Source organism: Caloenas nicobarica, chromosome 3 (genome assembly GCF_036013445.1).
Source record: "Caloenas nicobarica isolate bCalNic1 chromosome 3, bCalNic1.hap1, whole genome shotgun sequence".
NCBI lineage: Eukaryota > Metazoa > Chordata > Aves > Columbiformes > Columbidae > Caloenas > Caloenas nicobarica.
Genome location: NC_088247.1, coordinates 27,577,916 through 27,596,222, shown reverse-complemented (window position 1 = coordinate 27,596,222; position 18,307 = coordinate 27,577,916). Strand labels below are relative to the sequence as shown.

General features: G+C 37.0%; 1 protein-coding gene across 2 annotated transcripts in view; it reads left to right on the top strand.

Moving 5' to 3' along the window:
- KHDRBS2 (KH RNA binding domain containing, signal transduction associated 2) overlaps positions 1-18,307 on the top strand; it is a 347,124-nt gene that overhangs the window by 290,715 nt on the left and 38,102 nt on the right. Inside the window, exons 8-9 of one of the 2 annotated variants that reach the window (XM_065631961.1) lie at positions 9,471-9,487; positions 14,097-14,116. The exons of the other annotated variant lie outside the window; for it this stretch is intronic. Of the exons in view, the coding sequence (XP_065488033.1) occupies positions 9,471-9,487; positions 14,097-14,116 (37 nt within the window). The remainder of the gene's footprint in view (positions 1-9,470; positions 9,488-14,096; positions 14,117-18,307) is intronic. 2 annotated transcript variants of the gene reach the window in all.

Here is an 18,307-nt window from a genome sequence, read left to right as displayed (position 1 = left end):
TTTTCCTCAATCGCTGCTGCATTTAATGAGAAGCAGCATAACACAAGCCACATTACTGGCCTGACAATTTGTTGTATTGATTTATCATGCCTGTTTTACTGCTGTCTACCCAAAAGGACTGCAAAACATTTGTCAGATATTTGTGGGTTTTGATATCTTAGCTCCACAGACATACAAGAAGACTATCTCTTACAAGCATTGCCACATAAACTGGATTTTTGTTTTTCCCTTTCGCAAGTATCAGCTACAGTCTTCAGTAAGGTCAATTGATGAATCCATTGTAAAGGATCTGAAAAAAAAGGCGCATGAAATTTTAAAAAAATGCTAGTAATGTCATAAAGGTTGCCTCTTCCATTTTATAAAACTTAGTTTTGCCAGCATTTTATAAAACTTAGTTCTGCCAGTATTTTACGTTATCACACAATTTGTTATAATAACCTAAATATTTCTCTTGCACTGTGTGTAAAATATAATGGGAGAGACATTTAGAGAAAGCAATGCTAAACATTCATAGATTTTTCTTGGGACATGAAAAGGACAAGACTGTACTTCCAAGCACTGAGTCATATGCAACTGTCATAAATGCCTAGTTGCAATAGCTCCCATATAATAAATGTTCTTTGAGAAATTACTCAAATGAAATGAAACATCAAATAAGTATTTCTACTAGAAGATGCTCATAAAATCCCTGGACAGGAAAACGAAGGCACAATTAAGATTTTACAAGGACTGAGTGCAAATTGTAATTAGAAATATGCACAAAAAACTGCATTATAAATGAGTGGTGATTCACTGACTGATGAAATCAATAGCAAGATTCCCTTGTGAGGTCTGCCTCTAGAAGCCGCCTCTTACATAAATTTTACTTTGCATTTTGGCAAAGAGTATCCACAGCATTAAGATTGTCTGTGATTCATTTAGCTGCAACAGGGTCTTTGCACATATGTAAGGTGAATTGAAAAGAAAGTTGAATTGAGTTAAAGGACATGCTAGATAGTGCAGAAACCAGCCCTATCCCATGCGAGGATATTTGGGTGTCAATATCACACACTGGAGGGTGCCCACTTGACATAGAAATAGTAGGAAGAATTACACAGGATGTGGGGTCTTTGATAATGTTAACCATTAATTATATATATAACCATTAATAAAATGATAACTATTTCATTATATAAACTAATTACCTTTGCCTAATTAGAAGACTTTCTAAGGTTCAGAGCAGGTGGGGATCCTAGGGCCTTGGCACTATATACTGGACTCATGCTCCTCACCAGAGAACACAGCTTTCAAAGCAATGAGAAATTTTTTTTTTACCACTATACACGTAGTGTCCAGTATCTGAATCATCTCCTGTCTGTATTGGAAAGAGATCTGAGGCAGTTGCCACAGCTCTTAATTTCTCAGAAAATCTGACTTGGCAAGAGAATTTAAGATCAGGGAACTGAAGAGCAATATGGGTGAGTAGTAGCTTACAATTTCCTGTGAAAGTTCAGATGCTTGCCTTACCTATGAAAATTAACTCAGTGCTTCTTTTTTTCTTTTAACTGCTCACAAAAAATATGGCAGAAACTTGTTGTGAAAGTCTTGCAAAAGAAAGTTGCGGTGATATCAAACCATCAAATCCGTCAGAAAAATAACTTTGGGCATGTTGAAAATGAGATATCTGGAGGCATATTACCTGACAGACCTCCTCCCCAAATCCATGACATTATTCTAGCAGTTGTATTTCACACAGCAGAGCCCAAAGAGATGGGTCATAGCCACCTGAGTGGCTAGAGATGGGTGACAGACACGGAAGGTTACGATGGTCATGACTCAAACTAACTCATGCCAATGCCTTGGGCTTACATGCTAGAAATTGGAATAGACTGACTGCTGAAGTCTAACTGTTGCCGAAACCTTTGTGTTTATAAGTCATATATGCTTACAAGCAATAAAGAAAGAAATTCCAGAATAGATGTTGTATTTGAAAGAACACTGTAGCATAACTGTCATTGTGTAAATGTCAAAATTATCAAGCAGGCGAAAAGCAGTAACAGAATCAGAAGATTTGAAGAAGCAGAATCAGGCACAGTTTATCAGAATAGTAATGACAATTTCCAAACTGTAATGCAAAAATGTTTGCCATGGATATACTAAACAATTGATTTCTGCCTTTCTGCAGTCCAAATAAAGGAAAAATGACCCTGCAACAAAAATTAACATGACCATTTTCTCTTCCCTTGCAAACTTTGTGTATTGATTTTGAATAAACTTTTGCTTGCAACATTCTCTAATGGCTCTTGAAGAGTTATGACAGGGTACCCCAGTTTAAGGACTTTGTTGCCATGTCTTCTGGTAATCTCAAAAAAAGGGAAACGCTGCTGTTCGTAACATATCTCTTTCTTTCCATCAGTCACTGTCCTTATTTGATACTGAGTGGCAGTCTTTTGAAGTAATCTGTTCCACAAACTCACATTTGTGCTCCCAACAATTTCTGTGTCTGTATAGGACTACCTGTTCCTCATATATACAGATATACTGCTCAGTTTGTCATTGACTAGGAATACGGTTTCATTCCTAAGATCTAGAGAAAAGCTGCAAAGATACACGAAGAGCTATGAATGAATGTCAACATATATACAACAGCTCTAATTTCATCCATGTCTTCTGAATTTTGAAGCACAAGGCTACATATTTTCAAGCAGCCTTCCTCAATCTTGAAAATGGTATAAAAAACTTCTCTTTATTTTATTCTAAATATCCCTTGCTATGCTGTCAAAATCTTTAAGGTCAGTGATCTGTAGTGGAACTATGTCCTGATTGTCTGTTTTCTGTCTTTGCTTATCATAATTATACAGTCTTTGCAATTATCGCCATGTGGAAAATAGAGTAAATCATATTTTCCCTTCAGAGCTAGCTATATAAACCGATATATCATTTGCGTACATTGCTTGCATGTACTAGTCAGACACAGGGGCATGAATTATTTTAACCAAATATTTGACAAATTAAGATTCCAGCATATTTTAAATATTGTAGCATTCCTGATTTGCCTTGAGCCAACAAAGCAGTGATGTGGTCCAACAAATTCCTAACTGTAACAGCATCTAAATGTCAGTAGCTTCACCAAAAATTCATTTGCACTTTGAAGAGGTATTTAGATCAGAATCTTCTCTCATGAGCCTTAGGTTTGGCTGAGTCAGTTAATGAGGAAATTAGCCTGTGCATCCAATTTGCCTAAATCAGTAAAGAAGGCACCACTATCAACAGCAATTGATTAAACACCTTCACTCATCAGTCAAATATATAAATCAGAAACTGCTGAAGAGAAGAAAGAAGATACTTCAGTCACGTGAATGATTGAACATATGTTAGTTTGCATTGTTGTTTTCATTTTTAGGTCTCAAAGTTAGGCAAGGATCTTGAGCAAGTGATATCTGCAAGTTGTAAAAAATTGTGCAGAAACTGTGCTGATCATCACTCTCTAACCCTATCTAAACTAGAAGGTTTGGTAAATTCAACATTACTTCAAAGAAGCTGTCTAATTCTTTCTTTCATGAGTCAACACTCAGTAACTTTCTTTTAGGATTTTTGTATTATATGTTTAAAAACAAAATCTCATACTATTACTAATAACAGTAAAGGTCCAAGCAAGGATTAGTGATGTGTAGCAGCGGCTCAATTTGATAAGAAAATAAGCTGTACATAAGGTAACAATGAGGGGGATAAACAGGTGTTTCTAATGTATACCTGCTGCTAGTTTTGCCTATGTAAACAAAAAAAAAAATCTTCAGCTGTTTACTACATGTTGGCACATCCATGTAGGTTTTGTGGCAGAAGTATATAAATGAATTTCAGTCTTCCATAGTCTTGTCAGTAAATGAAGCTTATGTGCTTATATATCCATATAGTCATGGTCAAGGAAATAGTACAAGAGAAACTGTAAGATTCAAACCTACCAACCCTTTGCAATTTTTGTGGTAGTTCACTAACCTGAAGTTTCCAGACCTGGAGAACTGAGGTGTTCAGACACTTTTATTTACTTCTAGAGGAAGATTATAAATTGTTTTCTTCTCCATTTTCTTAGGTATCTGGCACTGCAACCTTTTAATTGGCAGTGAAAGTAAGATGTTCTCTGGACAAAAATCCTGTTGTTGCTACCTTCCACTTGACTTAGTTTTGTGCACTTAACTCGGTTTTATGTATTTTAATGTTAGCTGTTGTGTTGTCTTCAGCATGTCTGAATTTCTCCATTAAACATAGTGTTTCAACCATGAACTTAACCTAAAAAAAAAAAAAAAAAAAAAAGCCCAAACTTTGCAAACTTAAAAAATTATCACTGTCCCATCCCACTCAGTGGGATGAGGGTAGAGTTGGCTTTTAAATACTTTGTGCAGTAGCCAGGAGTAACAACAGTTACTCAAGAGGTTCAGTTAAATCATGAATTTACTAAAAACACCAGTAAGTTTGTAACTATATCATAAAACTTAACAAGACTTCAAGAACAGAACTCACAATGATATTTGCCTTATGTGCCCTGAACGAAATTAGAGAGATAGATTAAGATATCAGAAGAAAGGTAAGATTTTTACCACTTCACAGGTCCATCAATCCAGCAACAATCTCTGCAGCTCTCTTGGTGGTGGGTGCAATGAGACTTCACTTCTGGTGTCCCGAGTGAGAAGGTTTTTTTATACTTTGGTTCATTTGCATGCAAGATAGGAGAGGGTGGCTCATCTCCTCCCTCTGCTCACTCCTCATGCTAATTAAGGAGATCATTCCAGAAATGAGTCGGTGGTGCCCCAAGTGCCCAGAAGTGAGTCAGTTGGCCCTCTAGGGGTGGCTAGTGATTTGTTATTTCCCCTAGCTGGTCAGTGATCACTGAATGACCCTGCCTTTGTTCAAGCCCAATTAATGAGGGCTCAAGAAAGAGATACTGTTAATGAGGCCTTCATTTTGCAAAGAATAGGTAGGCCTCAAGGAAGCAGTAAGTCCTGTCTCCATAGCACTCTTCCTCCCTGCCAGTAGTTGCAAAAAACAGCTGTTTAAGGGGTAATGAGGTGCATACTGTGTCCATCACAATCACTTCATAAGAACTGTATATCATAAAATGAATAAAAGGTTCTAGTTATTGATCTAATGTGCTGGCTGGAAAAAAATGTACATTTCAGAGACTGAGGAAGCGTCCAGACTATATTCTTTATTTCACCATTTTGTTCTCTCTTACATTTAATAAGCATCTATCTTAGTGGTCACATATTTGTAATGACTCCTTTGCAACCTTTTATATAGCTCTATACTTATTAATAAGCAGTTCATGTCATAAAGATTGCACTTTTTCTTTGGTCAACAGTGTTTCTGAAACTGACTGCTGAAGTGGAATTTAATTGTAATTAAACTGAGTCTAGGCAGAAATTAGACCTAAAATACTACTGAGACTGAATTTAAGACAGCTTGGAATTGTCTAACTTATGAATTGTATATTTTAACAAAAGCTTCCTTCTTAAGGCATTGTCTTTGTCTTTTCTATATTGTCTGGTTTGGGGTTTTGTTTGTTTCATTTTTAAACTTGTATGTGCTTAGCGGAAGTGGGAAGTCTGCAAACTGTGTGAATATCACATGAAAATCATTTAATGTTTAAGAAAAGCAAATATATACACGCTAAAACTAAGTGGTGGTCAAATATCAGCCATTAAATCAATATTTCTTTTTACAAGCAAAAAATAAGGAGAAAATTAGCTACTCAAAGCCAAATTCTCTCTGAATGGCCTGCCCACTGAGATAAGCACTCCCTCAATAGACATTATACCAAGTGAGAGAGGTTTTTTTAGAGACCGAATTGGAGTTTAATTTCTTCTTTGCATCCCTACTACAAGAGAGCTAATTTAATACTATTATCAAGAAAGATTCCTTTAATTACATCAAAAGATCTACAGACTGACATCTATAGCTTTAACACAAACTGCACTGGATATTTGAAGATGCTGTATAATAAATATAAACATCTGAGGGAATAGATACTAAAGAAACAATACGTGTGTGTTATATACTACTTACGGAGCTATTATCTTGTGATGTTCTTCCAACTTACCTGTGCATTCAATAATTCAGTTCCATGCAGGCAGCCAATCAGTTCATGGAGCACAAAGGTAAAGCTTCTGCAAAATCTAAAGTCAAGTCTCACCTTTAAACCTGACTTCCCTCGCCTTCTAATTGTATTCTCCTACCTTCAGTTCACAGTGCCTATAGGTCAGTTCTGTAAATCTACATGAGCTTCCCCACCCTCATGTGACCCAACCCAAGCTATTGACTGAAAACCCAGCTGGCTACTGCTTAGCTGAGATCAGAACTTGCTGTCAGAGGGCTGCAATGACATTTCAAGTCAGACTCATGGATGGATCCAGTGGGTCAACAACTGGCTGTGCAGCTGGTGCCCACAGGCATTCAGCTTTTACAACTGTGGGACCCTTTTTGAGAACTGAGGGCTGCTAAGAACACATGAGATCCACCTGACAAAGTGCATGAAAGCATCTTTGCCAAGAGGCTGGCCATGCAGGTGGGGTGAGGTTTAAACTAGGAATAATGGAGGAGGGAGGGGAAAACCGACAATCATGTGAAGAAGTGGTAGAGCAGGTTGGCACACCAAGGGAGTGGTGTGGACAGCAGAGACCTTGAAAACAATACAAGGCAGAGAGACCCACACTCAACTGTATGTTCAGGAATAACAGGTGCTGCATTACAGGGAAAACTCCCCTTTTCTGATAAGTCAGTACAACTGGGTGACTCTCTGAAGTTCTTGTACATTAGTGCATGCGGCATGAAGAACTAACAGGAGAAATTAAAGTACCATTACAGGGCTACAGTTTTCTTTTTTGCAGAGACATGGTGGAATAGCTCACACAACTGGAGTGGTGCAGTGGATGGATGCAGGCTGTCTAGGAAGGACTGGCTGGGATAGTGAGGAGGAGGATTTGTCCACCTGAGAGCAGCAAGGATGCATGGAATGTCCAGATTTTTGTAGTTCTCTGATAGCTAGAAACAAACTTGAGATTATATTTAGTGTGAGCATGCGTCCATAGGTAACTGCTATGGAATAGCCATCTTTGAATTCACATTCTATCTTACCCAAAGTAACTTAACATTTTCCCAAGCCCTCAATCTTTAAATGTCTATTTTCTGTTCCATAAATCTACAATAGAGATTCATATCAAAGCACATTTTTTATTTTAAGCTATTTCATAAAATTTATTATTCTTAAATGCATTAAATGAACATTAAAACATGTAATTAATTTAAAGGATGGCTATATATGTACCTACATTCTGGAAGTTTGAAGTTTCCACTCCACAAATATTTTTCCCCAGATTCCTATTCATGTACAAACACCACACAGATACACTCTTCTTTACATCTGCTTTACATAATATATTGCTGCTGGAAGAATCTAAATTGGGTTGCAAGAAAATTTGATCCTGCTGTTGTGCCCCTGCTGATTCCATGGGCCTCCTGTTGATATCAGTGTGAGTTCTGCATACTGAGGAAATGCTGAATATCTCAACTAAGATCAGTCATGTAGATCTAAGAGAATTTTCCCTGACTATACAGCATTATGTGGGCTGTTTTGTTTATACATTATAGATGACCTGTTTTCTGAAAACTAAGCTTTCATCCTAAAGTTAAAACTCAGTACTTTTCATATCTCTATTTCTATACTAAATTCAGATTTCCATTTGCTGTTCCCTCAACAGTATTTGTGCGAGACATGTTTGTCTCTTTTTTGGAAGGAAAAAAAAAAGCGCTACATAAAAGTAGTTAGTTTTCTTTGTATAGGATACCTACTGTGCTGATTTGATGCCTGTTCTGGGTGCTGATTTAGCAGTCATGCTAGATGTGTTATAGTAATAAGAAATATATTTAATCCTGCAAAACACTTGCCACAATTTCGGTACAATTCTAATCCAGCTTGTGTTAGATTGAGGTTTTAACTCTCACCGTGCTTCTAAGGACCTACTTTTACTCCTCTTAGATACAAATTGTCTGCACTATCACAGTTAATAGCCAGATATGCTTGAGAAATTTGCCCCCAAAGTACAATCCTAATAAAACTAGTCTAAAGTATACCAAGTGATACAAGAGTGACTGGAAAAACTGAAGACTTTAATATCTTTTTTAATATCTTCTGTCTTTCTAGGTAGGTTCGTTTGAATATATTATAAAAGTAAAATACAGGTGGAAGACTGAGCTACAGTCAGCATGACTGGATAGGAAAATATAGGTTTGCCCTGTATGTAAAGCAGTGCAAGAACAAGGGCAAGATTACCATGATGATTGCCATAAGCAGTCCGTGTTTATTGAGTGATCTATTTTTGCATTCAGTAAACTTAGGTTAGCTCCTTTTGCTGCAAGAAAGTTATTTATCTTTAGATCTTAGGACCCTCAGTCAAAAAGATGCAGTTTTCTTGATGTTGTTGTTGCAAATTCCTTGATTCTTCTGCCTTTATATTGCTAATTCCCCTACAATGTTAATCAGGTTTTGTTTTGACTCATCTACAGAACTAGAGAAAATATTGATTTTTTTTTTTTTTTTAGGAAAGCAACAATGTTTAGTTATTATTTTTAAAAAGGGGGGAAAAAAGCATTTGTTACAGACACAAAAGCTGACTTATGATCAATAGAAAAGATACTAAGGGGCTGTTTTCTGGTCACTTAACCTTTGATGTAATTCTAGTGTCAGCACTTAGAGTAGTGCTGTGCTTCTAAGAAGCCAAAGAGAGTAGAGAGAAGCCCTCGCTAGGTCAGCTAGAATCACAAACTCAGAGGACCTGTTTCCTGTGCACTGCCATGCACTTTTGCCTTTTTCTTAGGAATATACTAGCATGAATTGTGGCCATTTGAAATAAAGTTGAGCAGAACTTAATACGAGACTATTGGACAATTAATGTCATTGAAATAGTGAAACAGTGAGCTACCCATGAACTGCAGATGTAGGTTGGCCAGAAAAAATAGCTTTATGCTCTTAGGGTTATAACTTTTCTAACCAAACAGCTGAAACCTTTTCTAAGCCAAAATTGTTTTTCTTGAATTCAGGACAAAATCTGATGTGTGACAGACTGCTAGATGCCATCCAAACTCCTTTCCAGATACTCTGCAAGTTCAGCTTTCCGCACAGGGCTCTGTCTTCAATTCCCTTGATTTTTGCTATGCAAAAACTGCACCCAGCTTCACAGGACTGTCGTGTGGACTCTCTGCTAGTTAATCGCAAATACCTAGTTTCAAAGTTTTGCTCTTAGTATTTTGCTGCTAGATTCATCTTTTTCTTGTGAAATGCTTTCTTATATGCTTGTCATATGTTAGCAGTGGCAGCCACTTATCCGTCTAGATAGACAAGCAAGCATTGTCCGAATGGAATCAGGCTATATTATGCACACAGGAATATTCCCGTATTCCCTGCATTTTATATTAGTTAATATGTTTCTCACTCCTGACAGGAGTTTATTTATAGTTAGTTCCTTCGTTCACTATTTTTACAACCTGCAGTCTCTGTGCATTTCAAGAATTATGATCATGAGTTACATTTATGCATTTGAATTTGAATTTGATGTGTTTTGTACGCCTGTCTGAAGCTGAAGTTTGTGGGATGTGCCTTGGAGAGGGGTATACTGTGAGGCAAGTATAGCATAGTCTAAAGACTTGAGGCAATGCTACATTTTGCTGTGCTGCAGTTTTCCTTGGCTGGGATTGTCAACTTCTTGGCTTCCGTGGAGCCAACTCTGGAGGAAAATGCAGAGCTGGAACTGAACCACCAACCTGCTTCTTCCTCCCATGCCAGGGTAACGAGCGTGCCTGCCAGGAGGAGATAGCGGGTCTGCTCTCCCCCAGGAACAAGTTTTCCTATTGCATCTGAGCTTTTTACAACTCCTTCATAGGTAATTTCCTCAACCCCAGCACATAGGTTAGGCACAAATATACCTTCAGTAACAGTAAGGAACTAATTAAGTTACCTTAGCTAGAGAAAATATTTCTGTGGAAATTCCTTGCAGCACACAGAAGCACCATTTTAGAACAAGGAAGAAACATACATCAAAGCTGAATGTAAAATTGTCTCATGTTGTTATGCAAGATGATTTGACTTAATTAGCTCTCAAGCTTTCTATCCAGGAGAACAAGAGGACATCACTTTTGCAGAAAATATGTAAGATACAGTTACAGAAAGATGACAAGGATGTTTTTGAGGCACTACATAAATATCTCACAATTGAATATCCATGATGTTCAAACATACACATGCACAGATACTTTGCTTGAGCTTCAAGGCCTTATGGTCCATGCTGAGCAGGAAGGATGGACATTGTGTGAAGATGCATAGCATAGATAAGCTTAAAGACCTTCTATGTGAAACTATCAGTCTGGAAATTCAAAAATTAACTTTGAAATGTTGTTATCTGTCAGTTTTCTGTATGACCTAAAGGTATGTCAAAAGCAAGACTTGCTCTGCAGCTCACTTCCTCATGGCAGTTATAAAACATTTATCCAAAGTAGCTGCATCCCTGAAAGATAATCGGGTACAGAAGTAGAAAGGGGCATCCACCTGCTTACATGAAAGATGAGTCAAGTTATACAAAATTTTGAAGAGATCAGAGAAAAAGAAGCTGAACAGATCACAAATTCAATGCTAAAGATGGATTGAAAACAATATTATCCTCTTCCCCCCCTTGTCCCCCCTTCCCCCCTGCCCGGGGTTTTAATGAAACATTGTAAATAAAATTAGTTTTAAAAATATATTTAGAATAACCTGCAGAACTGTAGGTCAGCAAACTGGACTTTTCTACTGGAAAACTGATAGATATTCTGAAGAACCAAACTGACCAATGAAGCTAATACATGAACAAGCTTTGACACAAGCATATGCCTGAGGTACTCAGGGAAAATCAGTGCAGCCTGTCTAGAGGCTGTGTTTTCTAAAATATTATAGTTCTCTGCGTGAGACAGTGAAAAAGTTAATAGGACAAAGGTTAGTCCAGTGACAGTATTGGCAGGGAACTCCTCACTATCACTAGTTTTGGATGAAATAATTTGAAAAAACAAACAAACAAAAAAACCCTAAAACCACATTTTCTCAAATACCAGTTATACTTAGGTACCTTAGTCATAATTTTCTCATGAACAGAAAGGTTAGATGGACGTCACTCAGTATACTAACTTTTTTGATCTTCTTGCAATCTTATTCATTTTTTTTTCTTGTGCTGTTATTATAAATGTGTGATCAAAGAACATTAAATGAAGGTCTGAAGGGCAGCCTACACCTTTTCTGTCTTAGTGAAATCAGATGAGGAAATGTTTTGACAAAACAAAAGAATAAGTCTGTCAAGTTAGCTTAAAACTGTTCAAAGCCTAAAGAATAAATTTGAAAATTCATCAGGTGTTATGAGATAAAGGGAGAGTTCTATGAGGGTGGATTGTAAGGAACAAAGCCACACTCTTAAGCTCATCAAGACAGAAATGTATTTCAGTGCAATTTTAAAACATCTCTTTGCAAGAATAAGTTATGTGTTCTAAGATGGTAGAAATCTATCATTGGCTGTGGACTTCTAATGATGGATCTTAAAGTGTTTGAGTTGGTGAAGTTTTTTGAGAAGATACTCATAAAAGGTTTATAAAACAGCCTTTCCAATAGCATCAATATCTCATCTGCTCTTAAAGCTGATGTAAGCAAGAAATGACTCATAGCATTTAGGAAGGGGATGATATGATCCAAGTAATTCTGAGGATTCTTCATTGCTGTGACACAGATTTTCACCTTGATTTTAAGCATGTTAGTTACATTAACACTTCTAAATGTTATGTTGCAATGTTATGGAAACTCGATATAGCATGCTTGAATTTTGCTCAGTTATGAGTAAATAACATGTAAGTGTCTATTTATGAAGTCCATTGGGAATAATTATGATTTACAGACCTGAATCTTCTTCTGCAGCTAGAAAGCTAAGGAATAAAGGGGAGCTATATACTTCTTATAAAATGCCAGTGGTGCAGAACAGGTACCTCAGTGTTCTGTTTCTGCTCTAAGGATGTTAGCATGTTTTAAAATAACTAAATACAACTCAGAATAATTACTGGACAATGGACTGCAATCTAAAACTTCCTGCTCCAAGAGTATATCCCCAAAACAAAGCTGGATATTAATGCTTTTTGTGGCAACCTCTCTGTCCTGGATTAATCTTTAAAATAAATTTTTAAAAAACCCCAAACAATTATGTAAGAGTACCAATATCACAGAATATCTTAACGCCTAATTGTTGCAATAGCCATTCTCACTAGAAATGTGACTTCAGGCTGAAACACATATTGAAGCAGCTTTGGCACTTCACTGCAGTGTTGTGGTATTGTGCTCTTTTTGAAAGAAAGAAGTGGTAGCACCTGTGTTTTGTGGACAGACTAGTCATGGGTGTATGCATTAGATATCCTTGGGGCATGCCAACTGGCTCAAAACCTATCTGGATGGTAAGTGGAGAACTTCTATAATATTTAGTGGACACTAATTAGGCATTAGTAGTATACAGTTGTTGAGCTCTTCTTTTCTGCCAAGATCAAAGCAGCTACAAGCCTGCCCAGAAGAAAAGTTTTAGGACTATAAACCTCAAAATCTTAGGTGCTTCAGGACTTTAGACATATCGGCAATTAGCTTCAGTTTTGGAGGATCAGTGCTCGATTAAGATAGCTCCTGGCTCAGAACACTAATGTAGCTAAACCTTTCATCGTACAATTCAGGTTCTGTTGGACTGCCTGGGCACAGGCTCTCATGCCATTTGAGGCACCCTGCGGCCTTCAGGACACCCACAGGGGACCAACAATGTCACATAGGGCCCAGGTGAGACCTCTGCCCTGCTGGACTAGAAGGCAAAAGCCAGGCATGATATATTAGGATGTCTAAAATGACAGCAGATAACTGCACAGCTGCTGAAATGAGCTCTCACTGTCTGCTTTGTGGTCAGATGTGACACACCTAGCACCAAAATGAGTTACTCTTAAACTATACAACTCCACTAAATTGTGCCTTTTACGCCCAGCAGGCATTAATGAGAAAGACCTGTTTCCAAAAAGAAAATTGTCTTGCTTATCCAAATGGACTTCAATCTCAACCTTTTAATATGGATTTTCTCCTTAAACCTAAAGTCACTTTTATGTTGTCCGTTACTTCAAATTTCTGCACTCCACATCTTGAAATACAAGAACCCCTTGGATCCTCAGATACTACCGTTAGCAAAATGGACAAGAAAAATGCTGGTTTTAATTTTTACGAGGAATGTTTTCAGTTCTGTCTGGCTACTCTGATATTCACTTCTGTGTTGACTGCAGTTATATTCATCAATCTACCTCAGGGTCAAAATTGAGATACAGCTTTCTTCAACTGGCAAGGTGACTACAATTTTCAAGCTGAAGGCTTGATCACCAGTAATTCAACACTTTATTTGAATACTAATAATATAGTATTATTTCAATACTTGCAATCAAGTGCTGTAAAAGTCCTCCCTACATTTTATAATTCTGAGCCAGGTTCTAGGCTTCCCGGGTATTCAGGGTGATGCTCAGGAGTTTACTGATCACTCTTTACTGACACAGCTCCAAGCCTTTTACCAAGGGAACAAGTACCACGAGCCTCAGTGACTTAGCTCCTATTTAAATTTTATGCTAAATAGACAAGTCAATATTTAGTACACCTGACTGAAATCTATGTTCTTGGCTGGGTACTGGTATGTACAGAAATAGGGAAATCAGGAAGAGAGGTTCATTTTTTATATTTTTAGAGGGATATCTTGTGAAAAATCAGCATCAGAGTTAAGTCAGCTTCTTTTGCTTCTTAGATGAATTAACAGAGTGAGATTTTGGTAGAGGTGATGGCTTTGTCTTAAGACAATGAACTTCCAGCTGTTGTTTTGCTAATCAGCTCCATCCTCCTGCAAGTGGAGTTCTTGGACTCAGCATGATGGGACTCAGAGGTGTCAAATATTTTCATGAGCCTGGCACGGATATTTCTTATGATAAAATTTGAATACAAAGAATCACTAGTGACAAGGACAGTCAGCTTCCTTTAAATCTATATCCCCTTAAGTGAGCAATTTGTTGCAGTCATCAGGTATATTTTTATGTACTTCCTTCCTTCAGTATCTTCAGCATTTACTATTGAGTTTTACAAACTTATGCAACAAATGCTTTGTTAAACTGAAAAAATAGAGTTAATTAAATAATTTTTTTTTAATTTTAAGTAATGTCTTGATGTTTTAAGTAATCATGTGTATATTTTTACACTAGACTAATTCCTCGTCTTGGATAGGGGGAAAAAAAACAAACCAAAACAAAACAAATAAAATAAAACACAAACACTACTCTGTCCCATGGATTTTCTGTTTCAAAACCCAACTGAATACTGTAATGAAGCACTATATAAAGTGCTGACACTGCCTCTGTGAATCATTGAGAATTTTTTTTTTTTTGTACATGGATTCCTCAGTCATTGACCATTACAATCACAGCTAAATTGATGTCTTTATTTTCTCCAGTGCACTAAGAGAATAAGGACATGCCAATGAGGAGATAATACTGCAATTGTTGAATAGTGGTCTACTAGATGAATAGTTAGTGGTGAAACATTACCAGTATGAACCATCCTATTTTAGAAACTTTTGAGGCTTTAAAGAATAGTGACAATATCTTCAATCTCTGTCATTAGAGCTTGTAAGATGAGAATAACCTTCTGCTCATTTTTTAAAAATATTCAAGCAGAGTCTAAGAGTTAGTTGGCCTCTTCTCTGAATTGATAGTGAAAAAATGTATCCATATGCTTCTCCTTTTCTACCTGAATAAGTGCCAACTTCTCCTCTTTGACTTCATTATTTAGCTATGAACACTCCATCCTTCAGAACTTCCAAAACTGACTCAGTGACTTTTTGAACTTGATGCCTAAGACTTGATATAAATTTCAAAAAAAATCAATTTAAAAATTCCTTTTAACATTTTTGCCCTTTAAAACAAAGAAGATCTGAGACACAAGTAGATTTTTATCTTATCCAAGGCAAGGTGTTGTCCCAACATAAACAAGATAAAGGTGAGTTTGTAAAGTGCTGAAACGATCTTTAACAGGAAATAGAAATTAACAAATTATCTTTTCATTCCATTGCCCAACTTTGTCTTCTTGAAGTAGAATTAAGATATATTGCAATCTGTATTTCATATTGTAAAAATATCCCCGTATAAAAATAAAATAAAAAGAAACAAACAAAAAAACCTGTAAGTTGCCTCCATAAAAATAAACAAAGGTTAAAGCGAAGAGTCTTTTATGACATACAGGGAAATAAAATAACTGAGGATATGGCCTGAGTGGTAGGTCATGATGGAAATCTTCTTTTTATAAAAATCGTGTTGTTTTTTTTCTTTCTAGAAAGCTGAAGAGATAACATAAAAGTTTTGTGTAGGACTTGCTTTCACGAGTTTCTGCTCACGTGTGTACGTTTGTATGTGTTGCAGGGCAGTGATGGGATGACACATAGTTCTCCCTAGAAGATTAATGCAAATTGGCTTTGCATGTAAGCTTTAAAGTTTAAATTGTTGAAGAACTAAAAGCATACAGCTTTGCTTTCAGTGATGAATATGCAGCTAAAAGGGTTCTGAGCTTAGTGAGAAATTCTAAGGAATGACAGCAAAATTTATTTATTCAAAAAAACAGCAACAACACAAGGCTTCAAGTACATCAGTCAAATGTTCCCTGCAGTCTATATTGTGCTTCTACTTCTATGGCCAGAGAATAATCTCTTCAAACTTTTTTTGTTTTAGAAGGTAGTCAGACTGTCACATTTGACGCTATTTATGAAATGTAGTTGTTAAAAAGAGGAATGAGAAATTACTTCTGAACAGAGATTTAAGTTAAAGTGAACATAACTTTCTCCCTTTCTTCCTTTTTAGTGAGCCTCAAAACCATGTGCAGTCCTACAACGTAATTGAATGAAAGGGATGTAAATATTGCTCTTACCTAAGAGCAAGATATATGGATATATTCCTTAATGTATTAGTATATAGTGTACAGGAGAAGAACCTGATTCTTACAAAAACTTAGATTTCTATGGTGCAAAGTATTTTTGTAACTATATCAGATGTTATGATTGCAGTGGTCAGCTAGAAGCCTTGCTCTTGGTTCCTAGGAGCTCCTCAAAATCTAGAATAGCACCTTTCCCAAAACATTGGTGGGTGTAAAGTAGAAGAATGAAGTTGGTATGATTATGCTTTCTATGCATCAGTGCATGTTAAAGTGTTCCTATATTCAACATCTTGTTAATTCTTGATTGGTAAATATACTAAAACAAATAGTTGAAAACTAATGGATAAATACTGCTAAAAAATTAAACTATGAGCTGAAGAGAAGGACTGGAAGAAACGCTGAGATTCTCCAGGTCCGTTTTCAATGACACTGTTGGATACCACCAGGAGGCTGTAGAGTGACTGGAGCAGTCGTGGCCCAGGATGGTCTGTGCAGCTTTGGATCCAGCCCTAGACACACTTGAGAAGGCTGTTGAACTCCGCTTTTAGTGTCTCCGTTGCAGCGTTTAGAGTAGATAGATGTAAACTGCTACTTCTGTATGGTAAATAAGAATCAGTACTAGTAGTAACTGGACTGTTTGGCAGTCCGTTAACATTTTTAATCATTTTTTGTTCTTCATTTGTTGACAGGCTGTGTCAGGAAAGGTCAGAATCACTGTTCTGAGATGAATAGTCTCACAATAAACAGGGGTGTTGACCTTTTTTACCTTCTCTTATACTTATTGTTTCTTTTTATTCCTTGACGGGCATTAGAAGAATTAGCATAGAGATACAAGGTGGTGTTTTCAGTATGTCAATTTTACCTGATTCTGTATCTTTACTGCACTTAACTCAGTTAATATATCAAACATATGGTCCATTTTCTGAGTTTTCAACCATGAATCCTAGCTGGCAGGAAAAGACTGAGCCAGACCAAAGTGATCGAAGCTGCATGATAGAGAGAGGGTAGCATTCGATAAGGAAACTGTTCTTACTATTCCTCCTTCCCTCCTGTGTTCCGCCACAGTCTGGGATCACAACGCATCCCTGTTTTCGGCACGACGGTCAGGCTGCACCACGGTCTAGGACTATGCCATACATAATAACAAGATTTTCATTCTCTGTTTAGTATAGATTTTGTTACTGTGATCCACATTTGCATCACTTTGATCACCTTGGAAAAAAATCTGCAAATTCGATCTGGTGCACAGCATGAGGCCTGCTGGGTAAGCCGTGTCTTGCTACGGAAGCCATATCCTGAGGTCTGTACGGACTTCCCGTGACTCTCTGGGTGGATTTTAATGCAATAGAACTCCATCAGACATTAAGGACTTGATTCAGGCAAGTCATCATCTATTACCACCTGCGGGCCACTTGTGTTAGAAGGCTCTCTCTGTAGGGGGCCAGCCATACTGTTGGACACTCTTGATCCACCACACTCAAAGATGGCTGGACATCTTTTCCAGCACCTCTGCTTGCTAGACCCAAGGAAAAGGGAGGGATTTGTGAAAGTAGGGATCTGTTTAAGGTTTTTATGAAGATTTGGGGATTCTGGCTTCCTGCTGTGCTATTGGCTGATCAGTATATCTCTGCGTCACGGTTGCATTTGACTTTTGATCTTTCTATTTGAATTATTTTTAAAAGGAAACAGAAGAATATAACATAGACGTTGGTGAATACTGAGAATACTGAGTTGGGAGAATACATCTCACTGGTACAGTGACATATATTTAGTCGTATAGGATAAAGTTAGCAGAGGTGTCTGACACAAAGATCTATTAGGCTGTCAGACAGTCTCCCAAGAGAAATGGTGGAATCCCTACTACTGGCAATATTTAGAATTCGATTAGAGAAAGCACTAGAAAATGTGCTGAAAGGAGCAATCATATTTGACAGGAGTTCCTAATAGATGATCTGTTCATTTCCATCCCTAATTTCTCTAATTGCCTGTTCAGACTTGAGAGAATAACAATTTAAATACTACCTTTATGTATCTCAATAAGTATTAACCACTTTTTACTGTTTTGCTCTTTATTATTTTCAAAAATGAGAAGCCCCATCACATTCTATGTTTGCTTTTAATTATACCTGGCTTTTCTGCAATAATTCCTGTACAAGATTGTGCTAGTTAAGTTCACTCTTCTCACATTTCTTTTAAAACCAAGAAGAAAATTCTGCATTACCTCTAATCCTTGCATTTTATATGTCATACTAGACTGTATTTCCTAGTCTGACAATATCTGTTAGGAAATGAAAT